The 18,236-nt window shown below is 39.0% G+C and overlaps 1 protein-coding gene across 1 annotated transcript in view; it reads right to left on the minus strand.

The window, feature by feature from the left end:
• LOC103535033 (nesprin-2) overlaps nt 1–18,236 on the minus strand; it is a 177,863-nt gene that overhangs the window by 124,822 nt on the left and 34,805 nt on the right. The window contains exons 10-28 of the mRNA XM_030452086.1: nt 17,478–17,579; nt 16,577–16,714; nt 15,301–15,465; nt 13,208–13,320; nt 12,393–12,549; nt 10,637–10,733; nt 10,295–10,482; nt 9,961–10,125; nt 8,492–8,665; nt 6,538–6,696; nt 6,096–6,269; nt 5,040–5,174; nt 4,729–4,884; nt 3,360–3,571; nt 2,749–2,824; nt 2,501–2,619; nt 1,804–1,927; nt 933–1,090; nt 331–478 (exon numbers count right to left, since the gene is read on the minus strand). Of these exons, the coding sequence (XP_030307946.1) occupies nt 331–478; nt 933–1,090; nt 1,804–1,927; nt 2,501–2,619; nt 2,749–2,824; nt 3,360–3,571; nt 4,729–4,884; nt 5,040–5,174; nt 6,096–6,269; nt 6,538–6,696; nt 8,492–8,665; nt 9,961–10,125; nt 10,295–10,482; nt 10,637–10,733; nt 12,393–12,549; nt 13,208–13,320; nt 15,301–15,465; nt 16,577–16,714; nt 17,478–17,579 (2,760 nt within the window). The remainder of the gene's footprint in view (nt 1–330; nt 479–932; nt 1,091–1,803; nt 1,928–2,500; nt 2,620–2,748; nt 2,825–3,359; nt 3,572–4,728; nt 4,885–5,039; nt 5,175–6,095; nt 6,270–6,537; nt 6,697–8,491; nt 8,666–9,960; nt 10,126–10,294; nt 10,483–10,636; nt 10,734–12,392; nt 12,550–13,207; nt 13,321–15,300; nt 15,466–16,576; nt 16,715–17,477; nt 17,580–18,236) is intronic.

The following is an 18,236-nucleotide window of genomic DNA, read 5'->3' on the forward strand; positions in this document are numbered from 1 at the left end:
CTCACAAATTAACACCACATGATGTGCATGTCTTCACAGGCTGATATCAAGGTAGGTGGGAACACCTTGATCAAAGGGAAGTCCCAACCTAAGACAAAATGTTCATGACGGTGCTTTTGACAGAAGAGCCTCTTAAAGGTCCCCAGCTGGCTCTCCAGGAGCAATCACATTTAAGGCAAAAGAATTAAAATGCTGTTATCGACATCAGAAGGTTTAGAAAGTCTTGTGAGTGGCCCCAGACTTCTGAGTGAAAATCCCATTAAATTCTGTAGTTTCTAGTCATACTAACAAGTGTTCTGGCTAGGGCATAGTCACTGAGTTTTTCCTTACCTTCAGTTCCCTGTAAGCAAGGTCACTGTTCATCAGATTAAGCTGCTGGATATCCTTTTTCTTCAGCTGCTCATCTAATTCACATAGAAGAATGGATTCATTTTCTATAGGCAAAACAATTTCCAAAGCTGTCCTTAAAGAGTTGGTTCTACAAGAAAGGTAATAAAACATGAGCTAGGAAAGCAGGAAAAGACACTCAACATTTTGCAGCACAGAAAGCCACAAAGGCAATCTAATTGACTCTCTAACAGATCTAATCCTTCTCCTCCTGAGGTCAAGGGGTTTTTTTACATTAATTAATATGAAAAGCAAAGTGAATTCCAGTAAATTTAATTGAAAGATTGAAGGAAATAACAGTAAACTTGAGAATACTGAACAGTGATGTTACAAAGATTTAGCTTTGTGCTTCTTGGAGAGGGTCAGACTATAAGCAGTGTATACATGAGCCAACTATAATTAAGAAAAGCTTAATTTTAAGCCATTTTTAAAATAGAGTTTAAAATGTGCAGGTATTTTCTATAACACACACTGTTGCCCTCACAAAACACACATTAGTTGCAATAAGTAATCCTTAGCTAATATAATGCAGTGTTATTTTATACCTGGTACTTATGATATCCTGAAGCTCTTTCCATTCTCCTTTTAGTTTGCTTTTCATCTCAGAGATAGCAGCCTGCTGCCCTTCATCCACAAGATTTTCTAAACTAGATGAGATGCTTTCCAGTTGTGTCCAACCAGAACTGATTTCACTCTCTATCACCTAAAAGATATGCAGTGTTAATTGCATTAAATGGCACTCTATTTCTCAGTGGACTGGACAGTCCATCAAACTACAGCCACAAGAGTCTCTACAGAAAAAGTGAAAACACCTTTTTCTATATCTACTGCCTTCTTTTTCTTTTAAGACTTCATTTTTAGATGCAAGCAAATCTCTGCTCAACTTGTTTTCATGATGAAAATTCCCATGTCAGATGTATGCTCTGGCTACATTTTACACAAGGTTCTCACAAACCTCATCAAGTTGTAAGTCCTGCGACAGTTTCATTCTCCCCATTCTCCCCATGATCAAATAGCATCAAACCTGCTATTTGATGGTTCAGCTCTCCTCCAGCTCTCCTCCTGTCTGGTGACTCCTCCAGCCCTCACCAGGGTCCATCCTTTACCATTCCCACCGACCAAAAAGCTTCTTTCTGTAGTTCTTTTTTCCATGAGATCTATTTCAGCCTGCAGATCACAAACTGAGCCACCAATTCCTCCCTTCAGCAGCACTTGCAAAGTGCCCCTGCTAAGCAGGAATGCGTTTCTGCTGAATGTGAACTCCTTGATTACCCTTATACTTCTAATAAAGGTTGTACTTCTGGTTCTAAGGACACTCCTTTTGCTTTGGCGATATACATAACACAGAAGCAAGGGCTCCAAATGAGAAAGTAACAATTTAGGCAACAAATATGGTTTTAAAGGACAAATTCTTACCTGCAGTTCAAGCAGCTTATTCTGAAGGCATGAAGTGCCTTTTATTTCATCAGTAAAGCCAGAAGCTACTTTATCTCTGCTGATTTGTAGAAGTTCCTCCAGGTTACTCCTTTGTATGTTATAGCTAAAGAAAGATGCAATCACTTTCAGAGAGAACATGACTTCTTACTTAGTAGAACATAGCAGGAGTTGGGACTGACCAACAGATAACTATAAAACACAAGCATGGCAAATTCCTGTGTATTCCTAAAATATATTTTTGCCCGGGTCCTAAATGAATGGGCATAAGTGAGAAACTTCATATAAAAGAGATGAGAAATTGCCCACCTGGCTAATTTTCAAGTATACATGTCAGCCTACAGTCTCTAAATTTAGTTTGACAACCAAAAAACGTCAGTTCTGTTTTACAGTATTTGAAGGCACTAATAATGCAGATACAGATCTTTCTGGACCAACAGCAGAAGAAAATGTTCTACAGCTCTAAGTGTTCCTTCCACAAACTCCTAATTGTTGAAGCACTGAGCTTCTATAGTGCTTCTTTTATCAATTACAGAGCAATATTAAGGTCATTGTAGTAGAATAAGACAGAGCTCTGCCAAGCAAAAGTGCACCCTATGTTTGATACAGTCAACTAATTTATGATGTCAAGCACAGTATCATCTCTTACTTCGTATGCAATTTATCATTTAAAAGTTACCTCTCTAATAAAGATGGTCTGGGCAAATTACTGTCTTCCTCAAATTTCTTTGCACAGCTTTCCCCATTGTGATGTTTCACATCTGGTTCCAAAACTGTATCTGCAGCAGGGCTCGAGGTCTGAGTAAAAAATCAAAACATGGAACAATGACCTCTGCATTGTGCTGTGTCAATACACAGTGGATAACAACAGACATCTGGGAAACCATGAGATAGCACTGCTTTTAACAGTATGTATGGACTTCTTACCTCCTGCACTGACAGGATATTGATTTGTTGAGTAGAAAGGGGCTTTTCTCCATTTTCAGAAGCAACAGTGGAGCTCCTAGAGTTTAAAAGAAGTTTCAGATGAAGAACATATAATGAAATACAAAGGGGAAAGAAGAAACCTTGGGTAGTGCTTAAAAACAGTGCAGATGTGATGAAGGGAATCAAACCTTGTACCTGATAGTTTATGAAAACTCTATTAAATGTTTAATTGTACAGTTCCCCATAGTAATGAACACAGTAACATACTTGGTAGTAAAATCATCAAATCATGGAGTGGTTTAGGTTGGAATGAACCTTAGAGATTATCTGGTTCCAATCCCCTGCATGGACAGGGACACCTCCCACCAGACCAGGGTGCTCCAAGCCCCATCCAACCTGGCCTTGAACAGTTCCAGGGATTGGGCAACCACAGCTCCCTTGGGCAACTTGTGCCAGTGTCTCACTACACTCACCATTAAGAATTCCTTCCTAATGTCTAATTAAATCTACCTTCTTTCAGTCTGAAACCATTAAAAATACATTCACAATATAACAGGATTTATCCATAGATAATTTCTCTGAAGCTACAACATATGCACTCAGTCACCCACTCTTTCATGGATGAATGTCCTCTCCCAGCATGAGACAGCAGGGTTGTGTGAGTATCTGTCACAGTTTGTTGAAGCTTTTCTAGCTTTTTTTCACAGTCTGCTGTCAGGGTCTGAATGCCAGGGATAGTTTCTTCTGATAGTCTTTCCAATATCTTAAGGTCTTCTAATGACTTGGTAAGTTCCCCCAGACTTCCTTCATGTGAAAAAAAAGCCTACACAAAGTAAAACAACATAATAAGCTCATACTAAGTCTTAAGGATATGCAATTTTTTAAATTTTTTATTTTATTTCCATTATCTTCTTAGATAAGTGAATTTAAAGTACAAGCTGAGAAACCAGGAGAGAAACATTTATTTTCTCTCAATTCTTTTTCAAATAGAGCCAGGAAAGAAATCAGGATTTCTGTCAACATGTTCCCCAGCTGCATTCACAAGACTACAATGACTCTTGCTTGATTTTTAAATTCATTATATTATTACGATTTTAGTTACTTTTTGTCCCAATTCCTGTTCACAGTGATATCAGATACACATCCCATTGACTACAGAAAAAACAGATGTAGAAAGTTTATTTCAAACATTTCCTACGAAAAATTGTACCTCATAGGGTGAAATGAAACTACATTAAAAATCAAACAAAAATACAAGCAGAAGGGATACACCTGAGAACACTTATTTCTCTTAAGTCCTGTGTGTGTATTATTTGCTGAACATAAACCCATGAGAAGCAAAGTCTAAAAGTCCACTGTATTCATTGAAGACCAGAATTTCATCAGGAGAGCAATCTTTTACATTTATCAGTGGTAAACTGACCACATCAATGCCTCTCAAAGAGGGATTGAGGAAAATGCTTGGAGCAATGAAGCATAAAACCCATTGCTTATGAAATATGTAAGAGTCCATCTTAGGAAGTGAAACATGAAAGTCTCATGTCCAGCTCTGTGGTTAAGTATATAAAGCACAAAGAGAGGTGAAGTGCAGCTATTGCAATGTGAGAATACACTCTCATCTGAAGACACTTAACACCACCTATACAAGTGTAATAAATCAAGGGAGTAATAATAACTTGGTTTTCTACACTTTACACTGTTAAATCTGTTTTAATGTTTCAAGCTGTCTTTTTTAATATGAAAAAAAGATACCATCCATTTAATAAGGAGGTAATTCTAATAGTCTGCAAGGGGGCTAATAACTGCAGTCAGAAAAGGTAAAGACATCATTTGGGTGGCCTCTTTGTTTACATAGCATAAAGCACAAGGGTCCTGTTCCACAAGCACAGGCTGCAATAATGCACCTAAAAAGGGGCAGGAAGGACAGACAGTGCATTCACAAAGAGAGGAAAGTGAACAGAAAAGGAGTGTGGCAGGTACCTCATGTTCTTTGATGAGCCCTTTGGTTTTATCCATACTTAGGAGCTTCTTCTCTTTACCTAATTGCTTATTTATTTTTTTTAAAGTGGCATTAAATTTCTTTTTTTCCCTTTCTGCTATGAGCTGGACACAGGATATAATTTCATGACGAACTGCCTGCAAAATTCAAAACACATTATCCCTGAGATGGTAAGAGCAAATGAAAAGAGCAAATGAAAAGCTCAGAACATATGATGACAGAAAATTTACTTTTCAAAGACGCCAGGCCTAAGGAGAACAGATAGTGGATTCTCCTTACTCTAGTACCTCACCTCCCATCTTTTATGAACATCTTTACTCTTTTCTTCCACTACCAGCTTTTCATGATCATTTGAAATGTTTTTCAGTTTTTCAGCTGCTTTCAAAAATTTCTCAAGCACTTTATTGTCCAGGGCATTAAAAGCTTCCTGCAAGAAAAGTGTCAAAATGAAAAATAAATGGAATGGAATGTAGCTTATTTACTTAATCACATCAGTAGCATAAAAAAAGCAGTCATAAAGCACATATACATAAAGCACATATGGCCCTTGCATGGGTGACTACAAAGGCATTTTCCATCCTTGTGTATCTTTAAAAAGATTGCAGGTAATATCAGTGCACACTTTTTTGATAAAAGCAGATGTTGTTCTTATATCTCTTATTTCAGAGGTAAATTTGGTACCAAAGAAAAAAGATTCAGGTTCCTGAACTCAGCCTCGTTTCTAGGGAACATGCATGGACATATCCCATGCCTGTCAGAGAGCAGCTGGAAGGTCTGCATCAGTGCCATGAGACACTGTAAGCTGGGCTGGAGTGAGGCTCTGCCGGGCTACCAGCACAAGGTTGCCCAGGGCTTGCTGTGCAAGATGTGGCACAGCTGATTCTGGGGACTCCCATTTTTGATACCTCAATAAGGAGCCCTTTAACAGATCCAGATTTTGAGATCAGAGACTTTGTTTACCAGCTAGCCACTGGGAAAAAGAAGGTTCAGTACCTGTAATCATGCTTTAAAAACTTGTTCAAGAATTTAGGCATGCGATTCCTGATGGGAATTATTAATCAGAGGATAAAATTGCTGTGGATCAGAAAATGATGAGTTCTGAAGGGATGATGGAGTAATTTCATTAAGACAGGGCACTGAACAAACTGCCATACAGATCTGCATTTCTTCATTCAAGCTGTCTGACAAGTTAATGTATGCTAAAAGTGCTACATCAAAAAGCTGAGGAGAGCATTAATAGCTACCAAACAAAAAATCTGCTATTTTTCTCACTGTGGTACCTCAGCCTTTAGATACCAAATAGCACTAAGAAACACTCAAATTCAGCTGGCTCAGAAAACGAACCCACCTCATATCTTGAAATACTTTCTTCAGGACTTAATTTTTGACTGACAAGTTGCACAGCCTTCGAAACAGAGGCCTCGAGTTCTTTCTGGGATTCTTCAAAATTGAGCAAAGCCTCCTTCTCTGAAGGTGTCTTTTCAGATGTGGACAAAACGTTGTTGATGTCACCCACGACAGCCTTGGAAGAACAAAACTCTTTTCAGAATGTGCTCCAGTGTCAGTAATTACATGAAGCTATTGCTTCATAACATCACTCAAGTTTTCTGAGCTGAGATCTTTGAAATAATGTTCTTGGTTTTGTCCCGACAAGAGCCTGGGAGACTGATTCCAATAATATGAAATGTTTTTTAATTTATACAAATGACAAGAAGTCTTCCCAGTCACAAAAATGCTAAAATTAAGGTTGTCTGTGAGTATAAAGTACAATGACAATTAGAAAACAGTACCTCTATTTTCTCTCTGGCTTTTTTAACTCGTGCCTGCAGCTCAGTGGTCTGAGAATGCTCTTGGGACACTTGACTTGAAACATTTTCCATCAGGGATTGCAATATCTCTTCTGCTGCCACAACTTGCTCTTGGCATGAGGTTCCCCTTGCAGCCAAGCTCTGGTTGGATTAAAAAGCATTAGAAGACTCTACAGGGTTTATGTCTTTTTACTTAAAGGAACAAATGAAAAACAGCACTGATCATGGATGCTCAATATTTGGTCAAGGAAAAATCTTATATTCCAGTTACTGTCAGCATAGTGCACTGCAGAATCTCTGTGCAGAGAGAAAGAAATCTGCTGCCACCCACAGGGGATTCTGGTGCCTGAATCAGTCTTTCTGCCAACGTTTTGCCTCCCCTGTCTTTGCCTCACAGTCAATTACAAGGATGTTTTAAACATGCTCTCCCACCCAAACAGCTTGTCAAATGAAGGCACAAACCAGACATTTGCATATGCATTGTCTGATCATGAAGTTATCCCCAAGTAAGCACACATCAAGGCTCTTGTGGTGTTCAGTGCTAACAGGCAGGAAACAGCTCAGCATTTTGCATGCAAAAGTAGTCTGCCACATTTGAATATTTATCATGAGATGTCTTGGATAGAGCAGTTTTGATCTATGAATATTCAACACATTTTCCTGTTTGAAGTTGTCAATTAGCATCCTTCTAATTATAATCAGTGCTTTATTCTGGATCTCGACCAATTGTACCACAGGTAATAAGGGACCCGACCTCTCCTGCTCACATGGAGATACAAAACCAGTCACATTTTTGGAGGCTGTACCTCTTCGTGTCTTTTGTTACTTTGCTGTTTTTAACACAAGTGTCACACTGCAAAATAGGCTTATTTATAAACATATGCCCACCATTACAAGAAGATTCTTTTCATAGGCTCACACTACTAATTCTGTCAACAAAATACAATGCAACAAGGCACAAGCCAAAAGTAAACTAACACTAATGCTGGTTCACAGTTTATGCAGGTGGATTTTATGTAGCAAAGAAATTGTCTGTTTAATTTTAGCACTTAGACAAAGGAACTCCAATGAAACCTCCTTTTGGTGGCCACCTGCCACTAAAGATTATACTGTCCCTGTTGCAAAAATAGCAAAAGACAATGTAAGACAGTGCTTCAGCTTCTCCAGTGCAAAGCCTGACATCTTTGTTCAGTCTCACCTTCACTGGGAGGTTAAGAAAATAAATCAGGCTTTTTACTGCAACCTCTGAGTTAGCTATACATATTATATATATATATGTATATATATACACACATACCTGGCATATGCTGTGGGGGGAAACAATAAACCCTGGCAGACAGACATGTGAAACAATAGAGACCATTGTGTATGTTTGAAAGTAACAAGAAATTCATCAGTGCTTGTTGTGGATGTTTAGAGACACTGCCTATAACCTGAGCTGCACAAATAACCCAGCATGCTCCTGAAAATACTTCAAGTATTCCAGGTTTTGACAGGTAAGCTTTGAATACAGCCAAATTGTCCCAAACCTCCTTCTTGTGCTGACAGGCAGAGGACAGAAAGCACTGTTTGACCAGGGAAAATTCTCAACTCAGCACCTTGCAAAGTTTTGGTCTGCTGTGAGTGCTGTGCTAGAGAGCAAGTTATGAGTATCTGTCAAGAGAAAGTTGCTTATTAGTGGCACCAGCAGCCCTTCACTGGCACCTACTTCTCATTTGGACACACTGATATTGGAACATTGATTTACAGCTTATCCAAGAGGAATCTTGGGAAATAACATCAAAATACTAGCATTACCCTGACTGTATACCACTGTTACAGCACAAAATCCACATTCATCTGCTTCACTGATGATTGCTAATTTTACTCAAGCCACAAATCCATGCTGGATGATGAGAGTGTGATGATCAAGTATTTTAAGCACCGTATTTTTCACCTGCAAATGTTCCTCCATCTCATGCTCCACGGGTCCCTTATGACTGATCTTGCTAAGCAGGCATCCAGTCTCTGCTGCCCAGCTGTCTACCTCTTCAAGGAGCTCTTCAATCTTCTCCAGGCTCCCTGGAAGCTCCTTGGTCTTCTCAGCATCATCTGTGCTCTCTTCACCAAGCTATAAACAAAGAGCAGGGTAAGATGTTCACCCCATCACTGGTTTATGGGTCTCCCCACTACATTCCTGCAACACACAGTCACCACTTAAGGTTACTCCTCAGCTTTTCCTCCCGACAGGGATTGAAGAAATAAGTTCCAGACATCCTGGTAAATGAACCACATGAGGCTCAGTTCTCCAACTCTGAGAGCAGGTGAGAAAGTGCAACCTGTGCCCATACAGCCTGCCCCTTCCCCTGTAATTAAGCAGCCACAGCCACACTGCTGTGGAGAATAATTCCAGGGCTGCTGCGGCATCCCCTGGGCAATGCCAAGGAATTGTCCAAGAGAACAGCAGATAGTGTTGGTCAAATCCAGAATAGGCAGAAGGCTAACAGATGATACTGCCAGTCAAAGGCCAGAGGCCAAGCATTTTCCATTGACTTTTTATACATAAATATTATTAATATATATATACTATAGTAATAATGTCAAAAGCAACATCTGAACTCCTGAAGTCTTTTAGTCCTTGAAAAGGTACAAGAAGCCTCTTTATCCCTGCTTTCATGAACACAATTCTTATTAAGGATTTTTCTAGGAAACTCTGGATTTCCCTTACCCCTGATAAAATGTTTCCTCTGATCTTGCAATCTCACTCATCTCATCTCCTACGGAAATGTTGTAATTTTTTATTACTATTTATTGCCACAATGGTACCTTTAATAAATGTCAGTGAAAGACTCAGCTTAGAAAACTAAAAGCTCGAATATTCCCAGGCAGAATGGAAATGTCATTCTTGTAAAAGCACTCTAGGAAACTGAATATATGTATCAATAAACAGGTTGTATAGGAATTTACAGCAGCCTAAAAACCTGTCAAGTGAGCTAGTGTCAAGTTGCACAGCCCTAGAAGTATTGATGCAGCAATAACTACTTTCTACTAGCTGAGATTTTTTTTTTCTGATAGGCAGAGATTATACAATTTAGCAGTCTCACAAGCTCTCAGCAAACTCATTATTTCCACTTCTAGAACTGAAGAAAGAGCTTTATTCAACAATAAGATTTCCTTTTATAAGTGGTTTTAAAATTTCCATCTAAAAAATGAACATTTTCTATCATGTGATAAAGATTCTTTAACTTAGTCACAAAGACTTAAGAATAGGATATCTCTGTGCATCCTCTGTTCCTTCTGTTTTAAAACTGGCAATATTGGGTTGCCTGAAAGAAATACTGACCTTTGATTAGCAAGCTGGCAAGTCTAGAAAATATGACTTTGGACACTGTCTGGTAAAAGAGTCATATGAAAGCAGTAACTTACAAAGTGTGTCCTCTTGATGAATTTAGCCCATCTCCTATTAAGTTTCTTCAGCTCTTTGGCAATATTTGATCCCACTTGTTCCTTGCTGACTTCTATGAGATAATTTCCAGCTTCATTTAAGGAACCATGAACTGTATTCCACTTTGCCAGAATCTCAGCAGGGATCTAGACAGAAGCATTGAAATAATTTAAAGTAGAACCTTGCCAGAACTTTATTTCCAAAATGAGAAACAGAAAAGCAACAACCACCACCACTGTCATGTATAATGCTTTCCTTCCAAGAGGCTTCCAAGTGACTCTGTCTGTCATTACAAAGAGAAATCCAACTACTTACCTCTCTTGGATGCTCATTTCGGTTTTCTTCCAGCCATGTCCTCAGTAATTGGATGTTTTCTGTATAATTATTCCAGGAAGATAGGACTTTCTCTAGGGTGGTGTGTACTTTGGAAATATAGTCTCTGCACATAGAAATCTTTGACTCCACTGTCCTAAAAAGTTTTCTAATTTCTTGAGGATCTCCAGCTAGGATATCAAATAGGGACTATCATTACACATTTGGAAACAGAGAGCTTAATACATAGAAGCAGTATTCTAAACATAAATGGCAAATAAAACTGGTGACAGCACATCAGTTCAAAACAGAGGTCTTCATATCAGTTTATGTGCACAAACTTACCTAAGTCAGGATTGCTTATGTTTTTGTTTTTCAAATCTTCACAGATGTGAGTAGCAGTTTCTAGTTGCGTTTCAAGTCTCTTTTCTTCAATGAAGTTCTGCCCAAAGTGAAAAGTAATTGGCATGGGAAACACTAACCCACACAAAACTAGGTAGGAAATGCAGCTTGGGATACATTTTGTTCAATATGAGACCATAACCTGCAGGTTAAACACACACTGAACAAAGCCCATCAAGCCACTCCTCTGCACCCTTTAGTCTGAAACAGACCTGTTCTTTTTCTGCTCATGCAGAGAGTAACTTAGATGTGAATATTAATTCCTGAATGCTATTGCCTGAGTCACAGCCCTGCATGAGTCAGGACTGTTTATTTCAGAAGGTTATGGCCCTAAGGCAATGTTGAGAAATGGCATCTGGAACAAGTCAGGCCACATAAGTCAAAAAGTGATGAAAGTGAAAGGTGGGTTTTCCTGCATGCACAGAAACATGGATGTGCCCAGTTCCTGACACAGATCAAATAAGATTTGTGAGAAAGGGTGAGAGAGGAAGAAAGGGGAGCAGAGGAGGAGAAATGTGCTTTAAACATTCATGCAAGGAATGAGAGGGTTGATCTTCAATCTCCGTCTGTCTGACCTACATCACACTCCAGATCTCCCCACTCCTACAGATGTTCTATCTAGGAGGCTGCAAAATATCCTCTCCTGTGGACACAACAAACCTGGGCCACCAAGCCACCACTCAGCCAGGAATGCACATCATGGGACAGAAGGAGAGCCAGCAACAAGCCTGCAGCTCATAGGGAAAGCTCAATATTCTGTCAGCTTGATAAAGAGCATGAACCACAAATGCAGAAATAACATGACAGTATTTATGAGACCAACTGAATCAAGAAACTCAGCATGGATTAACCCTGTGCTCACATGTCATCACAGGATAAGGCTAACACTGCTCAGGAAATCTGATATTGCATACAGTGTTGTTGTCTCGTTCTACAGTTCTGATGCTAGTGAAATTCCCACTAATTTAAGTAAGAATTTGCCAGTCAGAAAAGCCTCTGTCAAACTCTTTAGAACCTCCTCTAAGATGGAATTCACGGGGAGTCCCATTAACTGAAGATAGGGCAAAACTGATAACATCAGCATTTTCATCTCTCTGCCTCTATTCTTGATAGATCTTTGGCAGTATTTGGGGTAAGATAAACCATCCCCTCTCATAGGCCTACACGTGGCATTATTCTAATAACTTAAGTCCAGAAGCTGAGCTAAGAAAAAAGCATAACAAAACAAGACAATTCATATTCACCACAAAGTGTAAGGAGGTAAGGTAGCTGTAGAAGAGACAACAGCAAAAAGCTGTATGAGACAGCACTGTGTGTGGGAAGTGGTTGGTTTTGAAGATAGCAGATACTGAACTACACCAGAGGTTTGAGTTAGGGAGGGGCTGGAACTGCTGGCCCTATAAATAGTCTGTAAAGAAATAAATCTTCTCAGTAAAGGAGTAAATAAGGGCAGAGGGAAAATTCCAAACAGTCAGAGCTCACTCCAAAGTGAAGAGTTCTCATTCAGAGAAAAATGGGAGAGAAAGGTTCTGTGGAAGTCTACCTGTCCTTCTGTGCATAAATCCCAGATCTCACAAGTCTACATTGCTTCTACCAACTACTGTAGTATCTTCAGATGAGGATACACACAACCATGCATCAAAGAGAGATGGGGAAGAAGAATTATTGCCAGGGTGTGACACACTGATTTTTAACTTACATTCCAACTTCTCAGCAGTGATTCCACAGATTCTTTTGTCCCATATTTCATGTCCCAGATATTTAGCTTTAACATCACCTCATTGGCAATAGCTGAGCACAGTCCATAGTGGTATTCAAGAAAGGTGTTGGAGTTTGTGAAACGAATATTGTTGAATCTGCAAACAGTGAAAAGTTGACTCAAAATCAGTGGTTATATAATGCATTAATGTATAAGATTTTTAGCCTAAAACCTCAGAATTACATATATGTGAACATTATTTTGCTATAAGAGCAAAACTTTAAGATAACAACAGTTCATTTTTTTTAACTAGCAACAATTTTGAGTCAATACCAACTGCACAATTAATGAAAAACCTTTAAGGCCCAAAAAAGAGGTATCTGCTATCTGTATATCAAAAGGTGTCCTCAGGTTGCAATCATAATTCAGTGGTCATTTTTTAAAATACCTTTCAGCAGATAAAGGGGGTTGCACAACCTGTAGAGCTAAGTGATTTTAAAGGTGAAAATAAAAAATTAGATAATCCACACCCACCATGAGTATTCAAAATACTCATGTTTCCTACCCATAGTGTGTGTTTCCTATCCATCCTAACAAAGGGCACTTGAAAAGTTCCTGCTATTGAGCTCCACTTCCTTACACATAATTAGACATTCATTGGACCAGTCAGCTCTGCAGGACAGCAGCCTGTGTTTAGGTGGAAAATGCTCTTTTTTTTGCAAGGCATCAATAAATTACATGCTTTGTTCAGAGTATCAAAGCAAGGCAATACCAGAGATAGAATAGTAAAAGTAGAGGGGACTTGAAGATCTTACCTTCTTTGCATTTCCTCTAACTTTTCAGGCAAGACTAGTGGCATATTATTCTCATCTTCATTCTTAAATGATTGAAGGGTGTCCAAGTTAGAGTCAAAACAATCCATCAAGCCCTGGGGAGAAAAAAACATAGTAAGCCACTCATTTTAATTCTAGAGTTTAACTTAATTTCACCTGGGAATCTGCAAGTCATCTGACATTAGGACGAGATCTCTTAAGAACAAGTCAGCCCAAGGCATCCTTGCAGTGTTTTTACTCATTAGTAAGTGCAATGAAAGTACTTATCACCTTTGGAATTGCATTTTAGTGCAGTACTGCGTCCCTGGAGACATTTTAAAAAAGACTGGATGTGGCACTCAGTGCCATGGTCTAGCAACTGCTCCGGTGGGTCAAGGGTTGGACTAGATGATCTCTGAGGTCCCTTCCAACCCGGCTAATTCTATGATTCTATGATTTCTTTTACCACTGTGCATCTAGTTAAATAAAAGGAACATGAACCTACACTACCCATGCTGTTTTTTTCTCAATTTCACTATCATCTTTAGGACAAAAAAGTGGCATTGTAACAGTTTCAGGATATTAGATTGTTCTTTTCTATGTGTTAGCAAAGCCTGTTGAATAATCTTATTATTATATGTCACACTTGCATAATACTTCATTTGAATAGTCAACAAATTCCCACCTAATACCATAAGATGCATCTTGCATTAACCCTCTGATGGCCACTATCATTTCATTGGGGAACATTTTATGGGAATCTGTGTCAGAGCCAAATTCTCATCATGAAAATTAAACATAAAATGCATTGGACTGAAGATAAACATATTCATAAATGGCATATGAAGAAATATGATAAAAGTTAATCATGTATGTAATAAAATTTGCCTCAAAGCATGTTAATGGAAATGGCTAAATCCTGGGGCAGCCCTCAAGCCCCAAAAGAGTGCACAGGTTTTAATTAAACATTTGATTTCACAGCCTTTATACTATTCCAGTGGGCAGTTATAGACATAAGTGATCTTAAGAAAACTTGCCATTATAAGGCACCACCCTGGCAACAAGATCCCTACATAAGACTTACTAAAAGAACTGACTAGAGGAAGGAGAGGGAAAAAACTGATCAGCAGAATGTCATCCTATCAGAAAAAGCGGATTTGACAGAAGCCAAGTATCTTGGGTTTCTTCTTAACTTAATGATTTTATCTTTGTATTCAATAGGAAAAAAGAAACCTCTAAACCAATGACATCTCTCTATTTGTCTCATTCTTATAAATGTTTTAACTACGAAGTCTGAACAACAAAAAGCACTGATAGAAATGGCTACATTCTGGCAAGGCTGTTATCAGTTAAAAAGCCATCTTTCATATCAGGAGCTAACTAGCAGCAGTTCAGAAAAGTGGTGCTCAAGCCACTCACAAGAATCTCTGCTTTCCATTCTTTCAAATTCTCTCTAAGTACACATCACAAAAACATCCAACTTCCCTCTTGTTCATAAAAACACACCTACAGAGTTATGATGATCAATCAGACATCAACATATCTACTCTTTTTAAAGCTTTCAAACTCAAAAGAATGTTTGAACTATTATCAGTGTAAAGATTTCAAGATCAGAATAAATAACTTGCATGGTACTGAAGTACCAAAATACCTCCCATTGCTTTGAATGGAACTGCAGACTGATTCAGCAAATACTTAACTTTATGCACACAAACTGCATCAACTCACTGGAATGTAACCCTGAGCCCAACTGCTTTTCTGAACAGGTATGTGTTAAGCATAGATGTAAAGAAGATAAGGATGCAATTACTCTGAGTTATTACTTAACAAACAAGTTGGAGGAACCACATTAAAAAGAGTGTAATTTACTTATTCACATAGTACTCAAATTTAATTTCACCTCAGTGAAGTAAGAAACTTTCCTTATGGACTCTTGCAGGTATTTAATTAAACTCATTGCTGTTGAAAGGTATGTTCAGAAGAGCTTTTCATCTTCAGTAGATAAACATATCCACACCACTTCCCAAAATGTCAAATAGTAATTCCAAGTGCTTTGCTAGGCCAGACTGAAGCATGTTCCTTTGTGATCAACATACCTTAAATATTACAATTATTTCTCTGAGGACAAACATTGCTTTGAATGGGTCCTGCAGATCAGGCAAATCTTCTGCCTGTAGATGTTCCACCTCCTGAAGCCAGGCCTCAATGCTGTCCAGAGGGGAGGGCAGCATCTGGTCCAGCTTCACTTTCCATTCATTAATCTTAAAAAGAAAAACAAGTGATTAAATTTCTCATTGCTATTTTCTTGCCCATCCCCATGACACTAACATATGTTCCGTAGGCTGATGCTCTAGACATCCCAGAAAAAAACAAAAATACAGTTGTCACTACAACTGTACAAACTTCAGATACTGTACAACTGTAGAAAAGGAGCTACCAGTGAAGTCAGCTTAAAATCAGCTATGTTTACCTGAGACCCAGACTTGCTCCCCTGCCCATAATCTCTGCAACACTACAGAGAATTCGGCTGTTACTATCCTTGGCTGGCGACCACCTCAAGACCCAACAGCAAGGAAGTAAATTGAAAGCTAGTTGAAAAATAGAGAGGAAACAGGGATACTCTGGACAGTTTCCCATCGCAGTGCTGGCAGGGCAATATCTCTTCCATAAAGAGCAATTACCAGCAAGGTCCAACACATTGGCATTGGAATGGGCTGCCCAGGGAGGTGATGGATTCTCTGTCCCTGGAGGTTTAAGAAGAGACTGATGTGGCACTCAGTGCCACAGTCTGGTAACCACAGCAGTGGTGGATTAAACAGCCAGTAGTAGATTAAAAGTTGGACTTCTAATGATCTCAGAGGTCCTTTCCAACCTGGCTAATTATGTGATTCTGTGATCCCACTTGCAGTAGAGGGAGACAACACAGCCAACCCCATTGCAAAGCACTGACCAACCAGATCTCACTCTATCCATGCCATGGGGAAGAATGCATTAACACACTTCCCAGCTGCATCATTATCTGAGCAATAATTATGTCCCCAGGGAACATTCTAAGCATAAATAGGCCAAAAACTTTGATCAGAAGAGTGCTCCAAGATAATCAGACAGAAACCATTTTTCACAGGCATCTCACTATTCTGAGGCTCAGGAGGCAGAGAGCAATACACACTCCTGCCTCCTCCTGGGCACTATACACCACCCAGTTTGCCTGAACTTGAGGGTCAGGGTCAATGCCTCTTCTATCAGCCCAAATAAAGCATCACTTCCCCACTTTTCCCTATGTGAGTTTGTGGGATAGACTTGGGTTTCTTCTATGATTTTTCATTAAACACATTCATGGTGGTAACAAAATGAGATAGAAACACCTCTGACCTGGGAACACAGTTTATCCCACTCTTCTCTCATCTGATGCTGGCTTTCACTCAGCTCAGCTTCACTTCTTTTTGATAACAACACAGGTAGAAATGTGGTTTTTTCTTGGTTAAATGCTTCCATAAATGACATCATTTCCTAGGGATAAAAAGGAAGAGCAGCAATTCACAGAACACTTCAGATGTAAGCTCACAGAGCCAAGTACTGCCTTTGAACACATTAGTATGACTCCCATTAACTTCAAAGGGTGTGATGCATGGAAAGGCAAGATAGCAGGAAAGAGGCAGACATGTCTCCAGGCAGTATTTGAGTCTGAAATTGTAGGTGCCATTCACTAACAAAATCTCTTTTTATTATGATGTCAGTGCAGTTAGGACATGGTTTTCCCGTTCCCACTAAGAGAAAGGGAAAATTCCTCCCCTCACAGTCCCTCATGGGACATTTTATTACAAGCTCTGGCTACAATGGAAACCAAAGAAAAATTTACTTCAGGCACAATCTATAACAAACATTTCAACTACTCCTCTACAACATTGGTTGGGTAAAACCAACTGCTATTATTACCATAGGCATGGCAAAGGTGACCCTGTAAATGGCTTGTGTGCTTGAATCTTGCTCAAGTCTTCAACTGTGTCAATTAATTGAAAGACACTACTTTGCTCCAAAAAACCTTGTTCTGCCTAGACACCAAGCAGCATATATCTGTTTCCTTACAGGAAAAAATTCTTGTTATTCTCCCCTCAGTCACTTGAGGGCATTTACCACATTCACTGTCAAATTTCCAATTCTTGTTTAAAAGTTTACTTAACACTTCAGTTTAGGGAAGATGAAAAGCTGTGTTTCTGGAAATATCTTTAAGATTTCTTCCTGAAAATGAAGTTAAATATGAAATACAACTTACTTTGTACTTCTGGTAATACGTTTCATTCTCTGTGTCAGTCAGCAATTTTGCTAACTTCTTCTCCTGTGCATCCAACCAACTCCTGGCCTCTCTTACTTTCTCCTGGTAATTAGAGCAGAATTTTTTATTTTTCCATTTTGCAAGCCTTGTTTTTAATTTACATTGTGCTGTAAAACAACACACATTGAGCATATGATAAACCCCATTCCAAGTCATTGAAAACCAAATAAAAATTCCAGGGCAATCTAACGAGTTTTGGGTCAGGCACTACTATAGGGCAAGGCCAAGGTTGTAAAGTCTGGCACCTGGATATGAGAAGGTACCTTAAAAGAGGAGCCTGACTGCAGTCCTGTTGAAAGGAGGTTATTAGAATAGATTTAAATGACTATCCGATTAATACATAAATGCTCACAGGAGAATACAGAGAATAGAAAACTTGGTTTTCCAACCAGTATGATCTGTGACATTCTTTCCATTTTACATGTGAGCTATTCAATCTAAAGCTGGGTTGTTCTGCTCAGATTTGCAGTTCTGTCTACCTCTACCCCAATATTTACACACAGACTTTAGAGCACACATGAAGTCAACCAGGATTGAAAATGTTCCCTGTAATAGTTAAATGAAAAAACAAGACAATTTCCACAACACTTCCACCTTCATCACTGAAAATTCTATCACATTGAGTGCTGAGCACTGGAAAGTTCAAGCCGATTCAGTCGTCTCAGTAGCTGCATCAGAGGATCTGCTATCTGACTGTTA

Source organism: Calypte anna, chromosome 5A, assembly GCF_003957555.1.
Source record: "Calypte anna isolate BGI_N300 chromosome 5A, bCalAnn1_v1.p, whole genome shotgun sequence".
NCBI classification, from domain to species: Eukaryota; Metazoa; Chordata; class Aves; order Apodiformes; family Trochilidae; genus Calypte; species Calypte anna.